The 19,764-nt window shown below is 37.7% G+C and overlaps 5 protein-coding genes, 1 non-coding gene and 1 pseudogene across 7 annotated transcripts; 4 read left to right on the top strand and 3 right to left on the bottom strand.

Moving 5' to 3' along the window:
* Nucleotides 1-873: 873 nt before the first annotated feature.
* On the bottom strand, nucleotides 874-2,868 carry LOC147792566 (protein DETOXIFICATION 49 pseudogene; annotated as a pseudogene).
* An 890-nt stretch (nucleotides 2,869-3,758) lies between these two features.
* Nucleotides 3,759-5,748, bottom strand: LOC111785328 (sugar carrier protein C-like). Its single transcript, XM_023665736.2, has 3 exons — nucleotides 5,603-5,748; nucleotides 5,180-5,505; nucleotides 3,759-5,055 (listed from the first exon to the last, which is right to left on the bottom strand). Exons 1-3 carry the CDS (start codon nucleotides 5,733-5,735, stop codon nucleotides 3,958-3,960), a joined length of 1,557 nt encoding a protein of 518 aa, XP_023521504.2. The 5' UTR covers nucleotides 5,736-5,748; the 3' UTR covers nucleotides 3,759-3,957.
* Nucleotides 5,749-6,273: 525 nt separating this feature from the next.
* Nucleotides 6,274-6,805, top strand: LOC111794988 (ethylene-responsive transcription factor ERF026-like). The gene is given in 2 exon segments (XM_023677207.2): nucleotides 6,274-6,597; nucleotides 6,599-6,805. Coding segments are annotated over 2 exon segments (513 nt in total). The 3' UTR covers nucleotides 6,788-6,805.
* Nucleotides 6,806-9,165: 2,360 nt separating this feature from the next.
* Nucleotides 9,166-10,042, top strand: LOC111795832 (dehydration-responsive element-binding protein 1E). The gene has a single exon (XM_023678435.2). It carries the CDS (start codon nucleotides 9,222-9,224, stop codon nucleotides 9,909-9,911), a length of 690 nt encoding a protein of 229 aa, XP_023534203.1. The 5' UTR covers nucleotides 9,166-9,221; the 3' UTR covers nucleotides 9,912-10,042.
* Nucleotides 10,043-11,815: 1,773 nt separating this feature from the next.
* LOC111794789 (uncharacterized) lies at nucleotides 11,816-15,344 on the top strand. Its single transcript, XM_087124145.1, has 3 exons — nucleotides 11,816-12,048; nucleotides 12,612-13,176; nucleotides 14,575-15,344. The coding sequence occupies exons 1-3, from the start codon at nucleotides 11,870-11,872 to the stop codon at nucleotides 15,106-15,108; spliced, it is 1,278 nt and encodes a 425-aa protein (XP_086980271.1). The 5' UTR covers nucleotides 11,816-11,869; the 3' UTR covers nucleotides 15,109-15,344.
* A 296-nt stretch (nucleotides 15,345-15,640) lies between these two features.
* Nucleotides 15,641-15,712, top strand: TRNAG-UCC (transfer RNA glycine (anticodon UCC)). Its single transcript has one exon. It is a non-coding gene; the product is annotated as a tRNA-Gly (tRNA).
* Nucleotides 15,713-15,889: 177 nt separating this feature from the next.
* On the bottom strand, nucleotides 15,890-19,251 carry LOC111795696 (calcium-dependent protein kinase 17). 2 transcript variants are annotated; one of them, XM_023678255.2, is made up of 5 exons: nucleotides 18,994-19,251; nucleotides 17,748-18,588; nucleotides 17,345-17,641; nucleotides 16,513-16,938; nucleotides 15,890-16,351 (listed from the first exon to the last, which is right to left on the bottom strand). In XM_023678255.2, the coding sequence occupies exons 2-5, from the start codon at nucleotides 18,337-18,339 to the stop codon at nucleotides 16,089-16,091; spliced, it is 1,578 nt and encodes a 525-aa protein (XP_023534023.2). In that variant the 5' UTR covers nucleotides 18,340-18,588; nucleotides 18,994-19,251; the 3' UTR covers nucleotides 15,890-16,088. The 2 variants fall into 2 exon arrangements, with proteins under 2 accessions (XP_023534023.2, XP_023534024.2); XM_023678256.2 differs by having other exon boundaries at nucleotides 17,748-18,528.
* Nucleotides 19,252-19,764: the final 513 nt, after the last annotated feature.

Below are 19,764 nucleotides of genomic sequence, written 5' to 3'. Positions count from 1 at the left end.
GCCGATGATTCATGTGTGACTCAAAGTAAAACAAGGCATGTATTTAAACAGGGTTTGATGAGGGAATAAAATGTGACTCGATTTAATGCTTATATATACTTTTTTTCTTACTTTATTTACTGAAACGCTTGCCTTTTAACAATATCTTCTCATATATCATGTGTTTCATTTGGCATCTTTTTCGAATATTAGTCATAAAAGATCTCTTTCAATTTAATAACATTCATTTACACGCTTATAAATCTAAGATCGAGTCAATTTCTTGCTGGACAAATTTAATTATTCTTATTAAATTATATATTTTCTTTATTTTTGAATGACAAAATTGTGTTTTATGTATATATAAACAAAAAAAAAAAAAAAAAACAAACAGCAAAAACAATGTGGGGAGAGTAGCTAGAGACACTATTGAAGAACAAAGTGTCAAGTGGAAGGGAAAGCGAAAAATCGTGAAGTTTATTTAGTCAACTGTATGAGAGCGTATTCGGTTGCATGTTTTTTAAAATAAGGATCTAAATTTGGTAAAAGAATCCGTTTATTCAAAGCTACATTAATGCTATCATGATGTGTTTCTATCAAAGACACACATTCAGATGGCGTTTCGGGTCAGACAAATATTGTTCAAATTAGTAAACAATTTCTTGTATCGACTCTATTTTTCCGGATTCTCGTGCATGTAGCCAGATCACTATCCTTGGGAGTATCACCTCAACTACAGCCTCTTTCCCAGCTTTACTACCCTAATACCTGTTTAAACAGTCTCTTTTAATTAGTGTCCAAACTTAACATGTTTGCCAAAAATCTCATCTTTAATAATCTCTGTTTACTTATCTGTTCTTATTTAAGAACTTATACCAACATAAAACCCTAACTACACTAACATATTCCACGAGCACAACCATTACACACCTCATCTAAATAAACAACACTTATGGAAGAAACTAGAGAGTAACTCAATTTATATTCATAATGTTACAGACGATAACACGATTAATAAAATTGGTTCTCTGTTCGCCTATCAACGATGCACCTTTCTCCTCCTCCTTGGACCCTATACAAAATGACACAAACTCGATTTGTGTACCCAAAACCCGAGAGAAAAAAAAAAAAACACACGACATTAAAAAAAACAAAAAAAAAAGACTGTAGCAAACTTCCTAAATCCATCCGTCTTCATTGATGGGCTTCTTCACATCACACTTCCAAATCGCTTTCAACCATTGAATTCAAACGTCCATTTCTGTCGTCATCATTCTCAAATGTCTCATTTTGTTCGACATCCTCACCGTTTTCAATCTCCAACGGACCGGTTCTAGTCAACTCCTGAGCCCTCTCGGCCTGTTCTTCCCAATTGGTCCGAGCCAGCGCCATGAGCATCGCCATTGCACATGAGGCCTGCGCCGCCAGCAGCCCAATCCACAGTCCTTTGAAGTCCCACCCGCCGTAGAAGCTCAACCATATCGCAATCGGCATTCCCACCATGTAAAAACACACCAAATTTATATTCGCTCCCAATGTTGGCCTCGCTGTCCCTCTCAAAACCCCGCAGGTTGTCGTCTGTGGGCAGTTCCCCAGCTCGCAAAGTCCGATGATTGGGAGGACTAGCGATGTCAATTCTATGATTTCTGTGTCATTCGTGAACATTGTGGCCCACAGTTTTCGAACTTTGAAAGCGAATACCAATGCTGAAAGGCCAAAGAAGAAGCTGAAACAGAGCCCAACAATGGCGGCTAATTTGGCTCTGTTTGGTTGGTTTGCTCCCAATTCGTTTCCAACTCTTGTTGAAACTCCAACGCTTAGTGACGATGGGAAAATGTAGATTAAAGCTGTGGTTTGAATCAAAATCCCCATGGAAGCCACTGTTGATTGAGGATTCATCATGAACCCACTTAGCATAATCATGATTTCGTACCACCACCATTCCAAACAAACCGAAATACAGCTTGGAATTGCTAACCTAAGAAGCGACTTCCACTCCTTCAAACACTCCGACGAGAATCCCGGCCAGGAATTCTTGTACACGCCGAAGACGAGGATGAAAATAATCACTGATCCGACGAGGTTGAAGTTCGTCCACACAGCTCCCAAAGCGACGCCGTGAATTCCCAAATCGAGAACAGAGACGAGAAGGTAATTAATTGGAACGTGAAAAAGAACTGACAATGCAACGCAGTAAGTGAGAGGGAGGTTAATTGATTGACAACGAAGGTAAATTCGTAAAGGGTGAAGAAAAGACAGAGCAATTAAATCAGGGATAGAACAGAGGATGAAGGAATGAGCTTCATTGGCAATATCATCCTCTTGTCCACAAAAGATCAGAATTTTCTTCATATTGAGCCACAAAAACGAAATGGGTATTGAAGAAAGGAGAAGAAGAATGACTGTTCTTTGAAGGGCAAGGCCCAAAAGTTTGAATCTTTTAGCCCCAAAAGCTTGGCCGCAGATGGGCTCCATGCCAGAAGCCAATCCAGACAGAACAGAGTAGCCAGTGATATTAGCAAACCCAATTGCCAGCGAACCGCCGGCCAAGGACAAATCACCCAACTGGCCGAGGAACAACATGGAAATCATGGAACGAGAGTACATAAAAAATCCGACAAAAATCATCGGAAGAGCGACGTGGGCTATAGATTTGCACTCCGAGAGAACAAGACAGAGAAATGGATATTTGTCTGCTACTGTCGTTGAAATGGTTGGGTTTTCGGAGATCAGAGGAGCTGTAAGTGAATGATTAGTTGTCGGACTATTTGGTTGGTCGGAAAGTAGAGGAACAGAAGAAGCAGACATTGTCGGAAGCAAGTTTTTTGAAGGGGGATTATGAAATTGGACACCCAGAAAGAAACAGAGAGGGATTTCTAAGAAAGACCAAATCTGAAATGGGTGACTGTGAAGAAGTTATTAGGGTCATGGCCGTATTTATAGCCTACAAAATTCCACTTTAATTTATGAATCAACACATTAATGAGCATTAAAACAAGGTTAAAATAAATTAATTACAATATAGTCATTAGATAGAGTTATAATTTTCTGAAAATAAACCGCATATTCATGCATGGCTGATGCTATGCTTGGCTTATTTCCCACTTGTTAAATTCCGGGAATGATGGCTTTGGACCCACGCCGTTTTCCTTTTACTTTCTCATTGTCTTTTAATTTATATATTATGATATCTTCATATGAAATTACCTTAATAGAATTAACGGGACGTCACGCCTTCTTCGTATCGAAAATATCATATCAAGTCTTCCTCTAACTCGCTACTTGAATTTGAGTGAAATGAGAAACATGAATAGTCTATTAGAGATCATTAAAATATAAATTGAATCAAATAATTATAGAAATGAAAATAGTGTGTTAAAAAGATTCAAACTTTAGAAACAGAATTAATGTGTTAATAGATATGATTGAATTTCCAAAAAAAAACAACACCAAATCCAAGAATAAAATTGAATTTTCGAGGGGGTATGAAATTCTAACAAAAACAACCACTATATTTTATAATGATTTCCTTTGTCCTTGATATTGTCCACTTTGAACATAAGCTCTCACAATTTTGCGCTTATTATAGATTAAACGCGTCATTTTAGATGAATATGATATTGTCCACTTTAAGCACAAGCTATCATGGTTTTGCTTTGAGATTCCCCAAATGCCTCGAATGTAAAGAGTATTCTTTCCCTATAAATTCATTATTTATTATTTTTTTATAAAACAAAACCCAATTTAAAAGGTTAAAAAAACAACCATTAAAAAAAAAAAAAAAATCATGTAAATTGAAAGAAATTATTACTCTGAACAGAGCTAAGAAGAGGAAACAAACCCTAAACCCTATTTCAAAAACAAAACCCTAATCCAAAATCTAACCTATCCCCTAAACCTATTGAACTAAAAAATAAACATGAATCAAAAAAGCAATAGAAACAAACGAATTTCAAACCAAACCCACTTTAAAAAATTCTAATCCGAAGAGGTATGTGGGGTTTCAGTCGTCTGAGTTTGAGTTTGATCTTGGCTCACATATTTTCCCCAATACGGATGTTTCTGCCAAACAAGAGTCATCTCTTCAATAGGCACACCCTTTGTCTCCGGCAGATACTTATATATGAATATGCTCATCACCACCACGAAGAAAGCAAAAAATATGAACATCCCAAATTTCATGTGGCACAGCATAGCCGTGAACACTTGAGCAACCACAAAAGTGAAGATCATATTCACCGAAACGTTCACACTTTGAAGGGCCGATCGAACCTCTAGAGAAAATATTTCACTTGGAACCAACCATCCCAAAGGCCCCCATGACCAAGCAAACCCTGCAGTGTATATGCATATGAACAACACCACTGCCCCGGCATACTCTTTCGACAATTCCCCGGCGACCCCGTCGATGCCGAACTTGTAAGCGATCATAGCCGTAACCACAACTTGAGATATGAACATTTGAGTACCACCTTCAAGGAAAAGAACCCTTCTTCCAAATTTATCAACAAGAAAAATGGAGACAACGGTGGAGAGGCAATTGACCGTTCCAGTAATCATGGCGGAGATTAAAGAGGCAGAGTTTCCAAATCCAAGTGTTTTAAACAAAACAGGAGCATAGAAAGTGATGACATTGATTCCAGTCAATTGCTGAAAAAATGGGATGGCTATTGCCATTGCAAGCTGTGGCCTATATTTTCTTTTGAACAATGCACTCCATTGGTTCTTCACTTGCTTTGATGCGTCCCTAGCCGCCACCAAATCGGCTAGCTCGGCGTCTACGTCTTCGACTCCTCGGACTTTCTTGAGAAGCTCCTTGGCCTCGTCGTGGCGGTCACGCTCGATTAGAGAGCTCGGGGTGTCGGTGAGGGTCATGGAGCCGAAAATTATGATCATGGCTGGGACCATGGCTCCTCCAAGGCTGAGCCTCCAACCCCAACCTCCGGGGATCAACGAGAAGGCGTAGTTGAGGACGTTGGCTATTAGAATGCCAATTGTGATCATGAGTTGAAAGAGATTGTTGAGAGATCCTCTGTATTTATAAGGCGCCATTTCTGATAAATAAATTGGCACCGACTGCAAAACAAAATAAGAATATTGTTAGGAATCACGATCTTCACAATATTATGATATTATTATGATATTATCTATTTTGAGTATAATTTGATTTTTTTGCGAGCAAAAGGGTTATATTAGAAACCTGATTAGCGCAACCAATGCCGAAACCGAGGAGTAAGCGGCCGGCGATGAGCATGGAAACAGTTTGAGCAAAGCCGTTGAGAAGAGCACCGGCGAGAAACAGAATGCCGCCCATGAGCATCGTAATTCGACGGCCACACTTTCGACTGACGGTGGCGGCCACCAGGGAGGAGACCAGAGCCGCCAGATAAAGGGAGGAGGTAAAAAGAGTCAAAATTTGACTGTCAAATTTACAGTATTGATTATTGGATGGATCTGTGGATGTTTCTTTTTCGTATACGGCTGGGAAAAACTTGGATAAGAATGAATCCATGGAGGTCACTCCACCTGAACAAAACAAGACAAACACCCATTATTATGATTATTATTGTATTATATAATTATTAATTAAAAGAAGAAAAAAAAAATGGAATTATTAAATTACCTGAGATACCCAAATCATATCCAAAAATTAACCCGCCAGAGGCTGCAATGAAGCAGGTATAAAACACTTTCCAGGTAAAGTTTCCTGGATAATTTTTTCCTGTCTCTGAAACCACCATAACTCCACCCGCCATTCTCCAAAGAAAAAAAAGATTGTGGGGAGGAAGGGATAAGGTTATTGGGTAAAGATAAAGTTACTGGGCAGTCTTTATTTTATAGTAAAAATTATGATAGGCAGTTAGATTTTGAATTTCAAATAACAGTTATATTTGATTGGGTCATATAAAAACTTATAGTCGGGTGGTTCTGTTAGATTTTATTTTATTTTATTTTTATTTCAAATAACAAGTTTTTATTTATTTATTTATTTATATTTTAAATATTTTATTAGGATTTATAATTATCTTTTTAAAATTTAAACAATATTTAATTTTACTAATTTTTTAATTATTCATTTCTTATATATGTATATTTATTGATTGAAGTGTTCAAAATATTCTTTTAATAAGAAATTTATTATAAATTTAAATTTATAGTTAAGATTGATATATTTATTCAATAACGAATCAATTTCATATAGGTAAACCAGTTCCGATTCCATTTAATCTAAACGGAATCCAAAATTAATATTCAATAAATAATAATTCTTTATTTAAAAAATGTAATTCTGTCATGGCTTCTTTGACTTCCTCTTCTGCGTCATCTTCATCGACCAAGAAGCATCCTTTGTACAGAGGAATTCGGTGCAGGGGTGGAAAATGGGTGTCGGAGATCCGGGAGCCACGTAAGACGACACGCATATGGCTCGGTACATTTCCGACACCCGAGATGGCTGCCACAGCTTACGACGTTGCCGCTCTCGCTCTCCGAGGTGATCAAGCCATCCTTAACTTCCCCTCCTCTGTTGCCTCCTATCCTGTTCCTGTCTCCACCTCCCCGCTTGACATACGCAATGCTGCCTCCGCCGCCGCCAATGCGTTGAACAAAGTTGAGACTTGCCGCACTAACATTGAAGAATAGTGGTAATACGGCGTCGTTCATGGATGAGGAGGAGATTTTTGGGATGCCAAGTTTGCTGGCCGACATGGCGGAGGGGATGATGGTGTCGCCGCCAAGAATGAACTCTCCGCCGCTGTCTGATGACAACTCCGATGGAGCGGAATGTTTATGGAACTATTTTTTATGATATAATTAATGTATGTTAAAAAATAAAATGGATTCATTTTTTTTAAAAATTGTTTTTTTTTTTTTTTTTTTACTAGAAAAAGTGGTTTTGGTTTAGTGGATTAATTTTTTATTTATTTATAAACCCAAGTGTGAATTAATTAATGATTTTAATTTCTCCAATTTCAGTAAACATTCACATACTCCACTACTTGCCTATGGTTTGGTGGGAATGAGATCGCATTAAATATATGAAAATTTAATTTATTTTTAGTGACCAATAATTTATACCATAATATAAAGGGACCCCTTAACTAAATTAACTATAAAATATCTCCCAATAATAAATGGATGAAATAATATTAAAAACCCTTTTGTCAAACTTTTTGCGTGGAGAAAAAATAAGATATATATATTTTTGCCGACCTCAAATCTCAACTTTTTACGACAGTGGCCGCACTCGACAAAAGCTTGTCGGAAATATCTATTCTTAATAATAATAATAAGAGTTGGAACTAAATTGACATTAAAGTAGAAAAAGTAATACTAAATGAATAGCTTGTACTTAAAAGAATATTAGCGGAATTCAATTTTAATTTGAATGATGAGTTTGAATTATTTTAATAATATTAACATTATATTAATAAGTTAAAGGCATGTTTAAGATGGTCAATTCAAAATTTTCCACCAACGCATGTCATTAAAAAATTTCGATTTGAATCCTTACCTCATATATGCATTCTCATCTTCTAAAATCATAATTATGAGAATGATTGTAATAATTAGTTTTCCCAGGTGAATAAATAGTTTTTTTTTTTCCTTCTACGACACACATTTGACTAATATTTTAAAAAGTGAACGTCTTCATCCTACTTATAGCCTAGAGTTATCAACTTGAGCATTTGTACAAGTGTTTAAGCCTCCTCGAGAGCCGTGGGGAAGTAAGCTACAAGTATTTTCGGCCTAATGTAAAGTTTAAAGAGAGTCGGTTTAAATTACGTGAATAAACCCTATACACACCCTATACAAAATGAAAAGTAATTTAGTTGGGTTGTCTAAACTAATTTGGATTAAACCTAAACATATGGTAACAGACCCATGTCTAGGATTTGGATCATAATTCAAAATATATATTCGGCACTTGATGATCCTTATAATTTATTGAGATACGGTCAAACTACCTACTTCTAGCTTCCAAGAGTGATATTACTTTACAATCTAACACATGTTCTTTCAACATGTTTTGTTCTCACCCAATTTAATACAAAGGGTATTATTAATTATGGAGAGACGCTATTATTTAAAAAAATAAAATAAAATTGGGTGGCCATTTTTGAAACGACCAGTTAAATCCCATCTCTTGGGTGGACCTAGGCTTGACCGGGTAACCCGACGGCCCAAACAAGTCAAGAAGGCTCGTGTAGAAGCCCAAGTTAACTGTTGTTCAAATTTTAGCCCACGTTTTTCCCGTGACTCCGTGGGCTAACCGTAAGACAGCTGTCAAAGGCCCGAGTGTGAACGCCCACTAACCACCCACCCCTTAATTTGATTTTTTTTACTTAAATAATGGGTTAGCATATTTAATATATTTAACATGAGTTTCAATCAATTTTTAAACTACAATCAGAATGGATTTATCTTTTTTTCTTTTTAATCCCATACCTCCGACATACTTTCTAACAATTTTTTTTCTTTCTAAATTTCCTCTATATTTTTTTCGTTCAATATAAATAATGTATGTAAACAATAGCGTAAATGTCAATATGAAGTTCAATCCTTCTATATTAAATAGATGTACCAAAATAGAGTTTTTCTTTATTAAGAATTTAATTTTAAATTAAGTTCCAACAATTGATGGGAGATTTTATTATTATTATTATTATTATTATTATTTAAATATAAAATCAGGTTATTGCTATAGTTAATACAAGGCCAAACGTTTTTTTTTTTATTTTTAATAAATTAATGAAACGTGTAGAAACTAAACCACGATTATATTTAATAAGTTATGAAAACAAATATTTTTACCGAAAAATAATCAAATTTGATAACTTCATACGTCATCAAACTGAGACAAGACATTAAAACTGTGGTGTCAAGTCTCACGTGCGGATTTGAAACCCACGCAGAATCCATGCGTTGCTCACACGCACTAAGCTTAGTCTCTAACTAAACTGCCACGTCACCACAAAAATGTTAATAAATTAAATAAAGTAACCGGACAAAGGGTTAAACTCAATTTTATTGGATGTATTAAGTTTTTAAAATATCCAATTTGGTTTTAATTATTATTAGGCGATTTGTTTTGTCGCGTTTTTGCGTGTGGATTTGGGTGCTTTGTACCACGTGTTGGAATCCCCTGCAGCCGAAGCTATTTAAGCATCTCACTGCCATTGTTTTCAGTCTTGAAATCAAAACTCCTCCAATTTCTCTGAATTCAATTCAATTTCTATTCCATGGATTTCTTCACCCAATTTTCTGATCCAATTCCTTATTATGGTAATTATAATTGCAAGTCGGAATCTTCGTCCACTCTGTCGGACGCCGGAACGCCGCCCCACGTGGTCGCTAACTCCGACGAGGAAGTGATACTGGCGTCGAACCGGCCAAAGCGGCGGGCTGGTCGGCGGGTGTTTAAGGAGACGAGGCATCCAGTGTACAGAGGAGTGCGGCGAAGGAATAAAGGCAAATGGGTGTGTGAGCTAAGGGAGCCGAATAAAAAGACGAGGATTTGGCTCGGGACTTACCCAACTGCTGAGATGGCGGCACGTGCACACGACGTTGCGGCACTCGCGTTGAGAGGAAAATCGGCTTGTCTCAATTTTGCTGACTCAGCTTGGCGGTTTCCGATTCCATCGAGTAATGATCCGTCGGTGATCAGAGAAGCGGCGGCGAAGGCGGCGAAAGAATGTGAGTATGAAGAGTGCAATGTGAGTCGGGAAGAGGACGACGTGATTTTGAGTCAGCCAAAGGCGGAGCCTGATCAACGGGATGACGTCGACGATGAGGCTTTGTCGAATATGCCCATGTTGCTTGCCAGCATGGCGGAAGGACCTCTGCTTTCTCCTCCTCGTTTTTGCGTACGCGATGACGTGGGGTGGGACAACGTGGATACAAATGATGATGTGTCATTGTGGAGCTTTTAGAAGTAGATAGAGTGAGAATCCCCCAACCAACCAGGAAACTAAATGTACAGACTTTTATTCGAGGAAGTCAAGGTTACATATAAAGTAATGTGCAATTGGTTATATAATAAATACCAAAAGTTTTATATTTACTCAATTTTCTCCGCACCCAACTAAAATAAATTTATATAAACCAACTATTAACTACGTTCGAATAAAAGTAATCTTAAAAATAAAAATTTTTTAAATTTTTATTATTATTTTAAAGGTTAAAACAGCAAAAAAAAAAAAAGGAATTTTGTTGGCAAACGCTTTTTGATTTACCATGGACCCCACGTTTGACTGTTTTCAAACCAATGCTGAAAAACATTTCTTACTTACATAGGAAGAAAATTAATATATTTTTTCTGATATTTTATTATAAACGTGGGAAACCAAAATTTGGAAAATACCAATAAAAAGAAAGTCATTATAGGTTGATTGCATTTAATTTGCTTAATATTAAAATAAAATTGGAAAAAAAAAAAAAAAAAAAACAAATAAAAGCAACAGTTCTAGAAGACTAATCCCACGAGAAACATTATTTTCAACGAAAGGTCAAAAGCTTATCCATTAAGAAAAGAAACTGAAAGGAATTAAAAAATAAAATAAAAAAGAAGCCGGTTAGACGGCGTATCCATTCCGTGTAGAAGGCGTGGTGAGAGACAGAGGATTAGACGGTTTTGGGGTCGTGGCCCGAAGAATTGAAAAGAATGGCCAAGGGTGAGGCGGTCATTTGTGAAAAATGTGGATACAAAAGATTCCAATACTTTGGACTCCCAAGTCCCAGTTGAATTGACTGCGTAAAAGTGCTTGTTAAACTCATTAAAAATGTTTCTCATGGGATGTTTTTGTCTCCATTATATATATATTGACAAGTTCTTACCATCAACACACTATTTGTTTAATGGTTTGACATGGCCTAAAACAGGTGAGCTGACTTGTACCCTACCCATGGTTGAAATCTTGTCTATCCAAAACATTAGTTACCCTCTCTTCTAACCATGAATCACGTCTTTAATTTAGCATATTACTCAATTGTCAACTAACTTATATTTTAGACAGGTTTAGAAATAATTTGGAACAATACAAATTACTTCCTTTTGAATTATTATCAGTCACTTGCTTGGAAAATGATTCACATTCTTGGAAAATGATTCACATTCCTACGAAACAAGATTAACAATTTGTCTTTATCATTCAAATTATGCATAAGGCGGCAAAATAGACTAAACATGAAACTATACGTCGTGGAATTAATATTTGGGGTTGGTTGGGCCTATTTAGGCTAAATTGACACACAAGTAACTTCATATTTATGTGACTGGTCCAATCCATTCCAATCCATTCCAATCCCTCAAATAATTTAAAGATTAGTGTCAAAGGATTGGGCGGTGTTCCTACCATTCAATAATTGAATGTTTATATAAATATTGGATGGCTCTCTCTCTTCTTTGTTATATTCCCATCAAAATTGAAGGCCACAGCATGCAGGAATTGGGCCTATTCCATCCAGTTAGTCTTTTTCAAAGCGTCTCATTTTTATAATATGGTATATAATTGATTTATGACGCTGTATTTTCTTTATTTTATAATTGAAATTAAAACAGTAATAATAAAAAGAAGAAAGCAACAAAAGGCAGAAAAGAGTAAAAAAAAATAGTAATAATAATCATTAAGTGCTGCGTGCACACGTGGCAGAGCGTGTGAGGAGTGCATAATTATATATTTGTTTATTTAAAAAAAAAAATTAATGGAAGTTTTGGTTGTTTGTTTTGTATATACCAATCCACCATTGTGCTTTTAATGCTCCAGTACTGCATGTCTCTCTGATTTCTGCTCTCTCTGTTCTCTCTCTCTCTCTCTCTCTGTTCTCTCTCTCTCTCTCTGTTTCAAAATCATTTCGCAACTTGAATTCCTCTGTTCCATTTGATTTTGAAATGGCGTCGTTGGTGGATTCTTCTAGTTGGAGCCTCGTCGCCGCGAAACCTACGTCTTTCAAGCTCAAGGATTTTCTTATTCAAGACGATTTCAGCTCTTGCTCCTCTAATGGCTTCCGATCGTTTCCACGAAGCCAATGCTGCACCACAACCGTCCGATTTCTCCTCAACAACGATTTCAAACGTGTTAGACGAACACGACTCTCCACAATGGTATGATATTGTCCACTTTGAGCATAAGCTCTCATGGCTTTGCTTTGGGCTTCCCCAAAAGGCCTCATACCAATGGAGTTAGTATTCCTCACTTATAAACCCATGATCATTCCCTAAATTAGTCGATGTGGGACTTCCATCATCCAACACCTCCCCTCGAACAAAGTGCGCCTCGAACAAAGTGCGCCTCCCCTTAATCGAGGCTCGACTCCTTTGGAGTCTTAGTCATTTTTGACTGCCTTCGAGGAGGGGCTTGGCTCCTTTTCTTTAGGAGTTCTTTGTTCGATATTTGAGGATTTGAGGATTTATCAATCTATTGGCACGACTAAGTTTAGGGCATGGCTCTGATACCATGTTAGACGAACACGACTCTCCACAATGGTATGATATTGTCCACTTTGAGCATAAGCTCTCATGGCTTTGCTTTGGGCTTCCCCAAAAGGCCTCATACCAATGGAGTTAGTATTCCTCACTTATAAACCCATGATCATTCCCTAAATTAGTCGATGTGGGACTTCCATCATCCAACAAAACGGACAGATTCTTCCGTAACGAAATCATTACCTCCTCCAACTGCCTCCACCAGAATCGCTCTCCCCGCGGTCTCCACTTTGCAAAAGGCGTCCAACGCTGTTGTCAGAGCATTTAAGCAGTTTCCGTTGCGCAGGAGTATTTCGCGGAAACTGATTCTCATATCCTTTTGGAAGAAATCGAATGTCGTTGATTCCAACGCCAAACGCTGGAAATCGTTTCGGGAATTTCTCGATGAGAAAGAACCGCCGTCGTCGTCGTCTGACCACGATCACGCCGATTCCGCCGATTCCTCGGTCATTGCTGTCGCTGCAAGAAACTCGATCTGTAGCTGTAGTAATAGCATCAGTTGGACGGAGAGCGAATTTACATCGGAGATGATTCCGTCGTCTTCGAGCGGTAATTTCGACAGTTGCAGCGAAATCGACGCCGCCAAGGACGAGAAGGATTCGCCTGGTAATCTCATAGCCAAAACAGATGGCATAGCGTTGGGAAAAGATTGCATTGAAGAAACAACCGCCGCCGCCGCCACCACCGCCGCCTACCCGGAGAAAGCTATTAAGGTCAGGATTTCGTTTTGTAATCCCATGCTTCGCGTTCCTTTGATAACCGTCTCTGATAGATTTGCCCAATCCATATCTGCCGTTTATTTTTTTAAAACTCCCTAACTGCTCAGTAAAAAATAAAATAAAATAAAATGAAAATGTTAATTTCGTGTTGTTTAAATAAATGTCTAAATTCTAATACTCAATATTAAATTTCATGAGTAAACTATAATAAGATGGAACTCATATATTATGATGTTGTGTTAGAATAGGAGAAAATCGTGTACATCATAGAATTGTATTGGATTTGTTGGCAAAATGAAATTCTACAAGATATATGCCCGTACATATCTTTAGATTATGATGTCATCAACATCCGCTAGTAATTTTGCTAAACTCCCAACCATGCTTAATCTCTGGGTTCTAATAAGTCACTACACATATTAATCCTAAGATAATAACATCTTATAACATATATATTTTTTGCTAGATGATAATAGGTTGTGCATCCATACTTGTGAATGAAGAGTTCGTTACAGAGTAATAGTTATTATGGATTAATTGGTCTCGGATCAAATACAGGAATTCTTGACCTAACTCAAGAACATGATATACATGTCACACATGGAGCTCGTGTATCAACTAGTTTTGTTGCACCTAATTGGAAGTTTGTGTAACTCAATGATATAGTTTTGTTGTTAGATGTTGTGGCACTTCAAGTAAATCACCTTGTTCATTGAGTCAACTAGTAGACATGGAACACACACGGAGCAAATTAAAGAAAAAGTTGTGGTCCATGTACACAATTTAGGGTAACCTCATTTTGTCAATACTTTGGTATGTACCCATATTTATTTATAGTCATTTATTTAAACTACCTCATTGAGAAAATTAATATGTTTTAAAAAATGGGAACCTATGATTTGAAATATTGGTAGAATTAAATTATAGAGTTTGCGTAGATAAATAATAGGTAAGGGAAAATACAGCTGGATTTTTGGGAGGCCTTTAATTTCAAGTGTGGGGTATATCCAAGGAAATGTTAAGAATACGACTCAGGGCACATGATCGAGGCGTACGATCTCGCCATGTGTCACAGATCACCGAGATCTGCGGCTTTCAAGCTTACAAAAACCTTTCGATTTCATGGTCCACGCATACTAGATTGCGCCCTCTTCTATCGCCTTTCAATTATTTTTAGTTATTTAGTTTTTGGTCTGTCATTTGCTGGCTTTGTATGTGTCGGTAACAAAATCATAGGGATATTACTTTTTTGGTTAATGTTTTTATTAAATTATATTAATTTATAGGGAGTATTTATTTATATGAATTTTTAGAAAGTAAATTATATAATAGTAATTAAGAGGGTGTGTGTGTGTGTGTGTATTTTTTTTTTGTTGACATTATAATTAACAGCAATTGGGAAATGAAGAAGAAAAGGAGCAGTCGAGTCCAGTTTCAGTCCTGGATTTTGGTTCGAAGCGATTGGAGAAGGGAGCGGAATTGGAACCTGTAGAGTTGAAGAAACGATTCGCTGATTTGGGTTTAATAATATCCACAAAAGAAGGGCAGAGGGAACAGAAGGCATTGGAGCTTGTAAGGCTCGTGAAATCAACGACCAAATCGCAGTGCTTCGCATTGAAAACAGAGAATCTGGTGCTGGATTTGATCCATGAAAAGCTGGAAGAAGAAGATGAATCAAGTGGAAGAGGGTGTGGTTTTGAAGAAGAAAAGGTTGTGAAATTAATAGAAGGTTGGGTGGATGGAGAGGGCGGAGAAATGAGGGTGATGGGATGGGAGTTGGCGGAAGGACGGAGATTGTACATTAAGGATATGGAGAAGGCGGGAAAGTGGAGGAGTTGGGGTGGAGAAAAGGAAGAATTGGCGGCGGAGGTTGAAACTGAGGTTTGGATCTGTTTGCTTGCTGAGCTATTAGTTGGCCTGTCGTAGCTTCTTATTATTATTACTACGAAAAAAAAATATATGTAAATAATTAGCAGCCAATTAATGTACTTGCATACTTAAAAAAGAAAAGAAAAGAAAAAAAAGATGTAAAATTTTAGGTTGAGCTATATGTTGGAGTAGCGGTCGTAATATATTACGGTATGGATAATTCATACTCATACCTGGGGAGACTGCTTCTGAATGTTTTACTCATAGTTTTGTAGGATGCGATTGATAAAGAAGGCGATCATCATTTCATTTATATCATCCTTCGGTTATTGCTTAAATGGTTGAGCTATTTGTAGGATGAAATGATCTTCTAAATGGTAAAACCTAAAAAAGATCTTGTTTAACTAGTAGGATGCTTCTCTTCTTCCAATTCTTTCAAACAATGTTATTGCTTTTATTATTATTGTTATCTCGACATATTTAGAACCGTATTTCGGAACTCTCATTTCTACGAGGTCCAGCGGTTTCGGTCTTCAACCATTCAGTTGTTTTACTCATATTTACTAATTTTCGTTGGATACATCAATTAGCGTTTGTAGTCCAACGGTTAGGATAATTGCCTTCCAAGCAATAGACCCGGGTTCGACTCCCGGCAAACGCAGTTAAATCAGGTTTTTTTTTTTTTTTTTTTTTTTAGCGAGATACTTGTGTTTAGGAACAAAAGCCAACTTTCCTAGATTATTTTTATGAAACGCGTACTCAGTCCATGAAACTTGAAGTGAAGAAGAAGAAGAAGAAGTTGAAGTTGAGGGAGTTGTCAAAGAAAAGGCGAACCCAATGCAAAAACTGGACTACTTCCAAATATAACAACCATCAGAGTCCCAATAGCATCACATTCAAAATTATAGAACATGATATGCTGCCCACACTCTATATAACAACTAACTTTCACTCCTTACACTCGAACATTCACAAATCTCAGCATCACCCGCTGCTTTCCACGTTTCTTTCTATCATTCATGCTTTCCTAAACAATTTTAACAAACAAGTGATAGCGTAAGGGATGGGGTGGTCGGTATATGTGTGCACGATGCCCATCGTATAACTGATTCGGTCACAATGAGATTAAGCTGATCCAGTTCGCCAAGTCCAATTGTATGATTCCTTTTGCTTGGAATATTGGTCCCTCTCGATCCACCCGGTCCTCCCTTTCGAGTTTCTTTCCACTCCATTTCTCCAAACTTGTGCTTGCCTGGGTTTGTTGGTTCCAGTAGAACACAGAGCTTTCTCTTTATTGGTTCTGCATTTAAGATCATATGGTCCATTGTAAAACTAGAAGGATGGGAACATAAGGAATCGTCTGCTATTAATTAAAGTTCAGATCTTTCACAAATATGAACCCCAAGATCCTATAACTATAATCGATCAAATGAAAAGGGTCTGAAACTGAGAAAAACACACCTTCATGAAGCGAATCTGACAGTGACAAATTTGCTTTGAATCTCATTGAACTGTTTCCTTGATCAATCGTTGAACACGGACTGACGAAGGTAAAGCTGGGAAGCTTTGGAATTGGTGATGAAGACTCGGTGGCTGTATCTAATTCAACACAACTGCTGAAACAAAATCCTCCGGGAACAGAACTCGGCGTGCCACTGTTTTCCAAAAGGAAAGAAGAGAATGACGATTTGCATGTGAATACAGGTGAATGTCCCATTTGGTCCTCACAAATCACAGGATTTCCATCACTGAAGCTAAAATCCTGGTTTCTGACCATGAATGGAGCAGGCAACAAACTTATGCTTGCTTCCACCCGTCTGCTATCTCGGGCGTCTAGCTTTTCCTGCTCTTGAGATGCTTGGACAGCATCTTTCATCCATGAGTGAGCTACAAGAAAAAATAAATTATGTTTCCTTTTCAGAGAGAAATAAAGAATACCGCACTTTGTTGGCACGTAGTGCACGAACTTATTCCAAAATTAGAAGCCAACACTAAGCCTAGACCATCAATACGAAAGCGCCAACAAACGTAGAATTTTGCATCACAACACACAATAATAAGGTCTGCAATGTTCCCATCCCAAGCCCAGAAAACTGGGCGACGTTACGTACAGCTAACCTAATCTATGGCTTTTGGGCAGAGCCCTCAAACATGATGTTTGACAATGGTTCAATAGAAGCTGCCTTGAAGACATCCAAGAAAACAATCAATGGGACCTCTTCTCTAAATTCTTGATTGTTGTTTTATTTGGTTATGTAAAAAGCAATTCAGCCAAAAAGAACAACAGGATTACCTAGAACCTCCTTGGCAGTGAGCCGCTTTGAAGGATCGATGCAAAGCATCCTGGTGATTAAGTCCTTTGCAGATGAAGACACATGATCCCAAAGATTCGAAGGAAAACGTAAATCTGCAGCTCTAACAGCTTCAAAAATTCTTGATTTTGTCTTGCCCCAAAATGGGGGCATCCCACTGAGAAGAATATAAAGGATAACTCCAGAACTCCACACATCCGCAGCTTGGTTATAGCCTCCGGACAGAACTTCTGGGGCGATGTAAAATGGACTCCCCACAGTACCGTGCAAATATTGACCTGTCGTCGGAGGACAAATGCTCATAAAACATAATTTTGAAGGATGGTTTTTAAGTAAGTTTATGTTATACACTAATTGGAGAAGAAATTTTGGAGATAAGATTACCAGGTTTGATATAAGTTGCAAGACCAAAATCTGCCAACTTAATTGGAGATGAGGAGGAGGTTGTGGCTAATAGAATGTTTTCTGGCTTCAGATCTCTATGAACCACACCATTCTCATGGCAATATTTGACCACTTGAATTAGATGCCTGAAAATAACCCGAGCATCCGATTCCAAGAACCTGCCGTGCTTCTCAAGCTGGTGGAAAAGCTCCCCACCAGCACACAACTCCATTAATAAGTGCACACAATCTTCCTCCTCGTAGACTGCCTTTAGATCTACAACATTTGGATGCCCAGACAATCGAGACATTATTTCAATCTCGAGCTTAACACTGCGCACATCATCAACTGTCATCAATTTGTCCTTGGCAATAGACTTGCAAGCTAACATCTCACCAGTCAGCCTATCCGAACACGACCGAATCACACCAAATTGTCCCCAACCCAATCGTTCTCCCAACACATACCGATCTTTCAAATTTGCAACTTGCGTAGTTTCCAAAATCGTTTCACTCAGGCTTGAAACTTTGAAACAGTTGTAGAATTGTATAGACTGCCCAATCTGGTCACTTTCGGTTTCACTGTGGTCCATACTAGGGCCACAAAGTTCTAATGGCAGAACAGCTATAGTACCTCACTGCTATATCCTAACTTATCAGATCACCCTCGATGACGTTTCAGAGACGACATTTCTGAAACGTCTGCCCATGAAAATTACAAAACAAACATAGAACAATGCACATTCATAACCTCATCCTCGTCCAACCAGGTTTAGCACAGCCTACCAAGTTAATTCGCCATATGAAATTCAGGTTCATGTATCATTTTTCAGCTATATGACCTAGCAAGTAGAGCGCAACAACAATTTTCCCATAAAGTTCAGAAATCAAAACAAACAATTCAAACACATCCCATCTTCGAAATTCAACTACTAATCACATACCAAAACTCCAGTCCACAAAAACAGTACAAGAATCACAAGAATCACAAGCCACAGAAACGGAAATTGAAACTTGAAAGCTGAAAAAACACCCACAATCACACACACACACTTCAACTACAGATGAAAATCGAAACGGACCCAAATGCAAACAAGGTCAAATTCGGATCGAGGAAATAAACCACATATAAACACAACACGATCATAACTCCAGTATGAGAAGAACAAGTTCGAACATAAGAAGAGAAAAAGGGAAGAAAAAAAAAAAAAACCCCCATAAAGAAGAAAGAGAGGGCGTGGGCGTACCGGAAGATTCATCGGAGCTCGATTATTTCACCCCCTTCAATCAAATGACTGAAACGGAACAAGAATCAGAGTTGAGAAACCAAAAACTCAGTGACGAAGAAAGGAAACTGAAGAAACCAAGAGAAGGGGGTCGTCGAAATGCCATCGGGAACAAGTCCAGTCCATTAAACCTGCATCGTTCAAACCCAGTCGTCATTTTCCCACTATTTCAAAAAGGCTCTTCTTCCCTTTACCTCCTTCGTGACCGTCTACCGGCTGGACCCGACTCCATTCCCCCCCACTTAATATTAATCATTTAATTATTAACAATAATCGTAGTTAAGAAAAACATATCCAATCACGCCACAAAAGCTTAACACGTGTCATCTAACCGTTCTTTATCCATATAAATAAGCTTGCTATAATTACGGTTTTGTCCCCCCCCCCCCCCCCCCCCCCACATGAACATGTTCTCAAACGATGGCCTACAACTGGAAACAACGTTACTTTATTTATGTATGAACATCATCGCTCCCTTTAAATTCAACCACTTTTTTTTCATATATAAATATATAATCTTTCCCCCATATATTTCTATCTCAATTTTAATTAAGCAAATTAAATATCTTATCACTTTTTTTTTTCCTTTTTTGCATTTTCAAATTCTTAATTTCGATTGTGGATAATTTTATTGATAAGATTTCAGTTCACCCATCTCTATTTTTATGATTAATTATCTCGATTTCGAGTATTTATCAGTTTTACTATTTATTTAAATATATAGGGTAAAAA

The sequence above is a fragment of the Cucurbita pepo genome, chromosome 5 (genome assembly GCF_057944985.1).
Source record: "Cucurbita pepo subsp. pepo isolate OVF chromosome 5, ASM5794498v1, whole genome shotgun sequence".
NCBI lineage: Eukaryota > Viridiplantae > Streptophyta > Magnoliopsida > Cucurbitales > Cucurbitaceae > Cucurbita > Cucurbita pepo.
Note: the sequence above shows the minus strand (reverse complement) of the source record. Positions and strands in the feature narration are given on the sequence as shown.

Coding starts and splice junctions, on each gene's coding strand:
- LOC111785328 (XM_023665736.2), bottom strand. CDS start 5,735: ATGGCGGGTGGAGTTATGGTGGTTTCAGAGACAGGAAAAAATTATCCA. Junction 5,506..5,602: donor ATATGATTTGGGTATCTCAG/GTAATTTAATAA, acceptor TGTTTTGTTCAG/GTGGAGTGACCTCCATGGAT. Junction 5,056..5,179: donor GCATTGGTTGCGCTAATCAG/GTTTCTAATATA, acceptor TTTGTTTTGCAG/TCGGTGCCAATTTATTTATC.
- LOC111795832 (XM_023678435.2), top strand. CDS start 9,222: ATGGATTTCTTCACCCAATTTTCTGATCCAATTCCTTATTATGGTAAT.
- LOC111794789 (XM_087124145.1), top strand. CDS start 11,870: ATGGCGTCGTTGGTGGATTCTTCTAGTTGGAGCCTCGTCGCCGCGAAA. Junction 12,049..12,611: donor TTTCTCCTCAACAACGATTT/CAAACGTGTTAG, acceptor CCATCATCCAAC/AAAACGGACAGATTCTTCCG. Junction 13,177..14,574: donor ACCCGGAGAAAGCTATTAAG/GTCAGGATTTCG, acceptor TATAATTAACAG/CAATTGGGAAATGAAGAAGA.
- LOC111795696 (XM_023678255.2), bottom strand. CDS start 18,339: ATGGACCACAGTGAAACCGAAAGTGACCAGATTGGGCAGTCTATACAA. Junction 17,642..17,747: donor TGCAACTTATATCAAACCTG/GTAATCTTATCT, acceptor CTCCGACGACAG/GTCAATATTTGCACGGTACT. Junction 16,352..16,512: donor GTCAGATTCGCTTCATGAAG/GTGTGTTTTTCT, acceptor TCTTAAATGCAG/AACCAATAAAGAGAAAGCTC.